Source organism: Morone saxatilis, unplaced genomic scaffold (genome assembly GCF_004916995.1).
Source record: "Morone saxatilis isolate NCDOM2014 unplaced genomic scaffold, NCSU_SB_2.0 Contig3, whole genome shotgun sequence".
In the NCBI taxonomy this organism is placed as follows: Eukaryota; Metazoa; Chordata; class Actinopteri; family Moronidae; genus Morone; species Morone saxatilis.
The window spans coordinates 1,405,880-1,406,179 of record NW_023339873.1 but is presented as its reverse complement, the minus strand read 5'-3'; the positions used below and the strand labels follow the sequence as shown (position 1 = coordinate 1,406,179).

The 300-nt window shown below is 53.7% G+C and overlaps 1 protein-coding gene across 1 annotated transcript in view; it reads right to left on the bottom strand.

The window, feature by feature from the left end:
- LOC118336865 (synaptotagmin-16-like) overlaps positions 1–300 on the bottom strand; it is an 18,559-nt gene that overhangs the window by 1,942 nt on the left and 16,317 nt on the right. Inside the window, 2 exon segments of the mRNA XM_035673623.1 lie at positions 3–47; positions 136–294. Of these exon segments, the coding sequence (XP_035529516.1) occupies positions 3–47; positions 136–294 (204 nt within the window).

Below are 300 nucleotides of genomic sequence, written 5' to 3'. Positions count from 1 at the left end.
CTGTCGCTCTGAGACACAGCAGACAGGCTCAGCTGGGAGTCCACACTCTGACAAACAGAGAAATCAACCGTTTATTTTATTATAACTGTGTAAAAACAGATGTGTACTAATTGTTTTTGACTGCGACAAAGTCACCTTGAGGTTACTGCGAGGCTCCAGAACCAGCGTCGTCTCCATCGTCCCTCCGTCCGGGTCGAGCCCGCCTAAACGCAGCACCTTCTCCCCCATCATTCGCTCACGGGACATCCTGCCTCCGAGCGCGTACAGCCTGAACCTCACGGCCGACATGTGCAGCTCCGA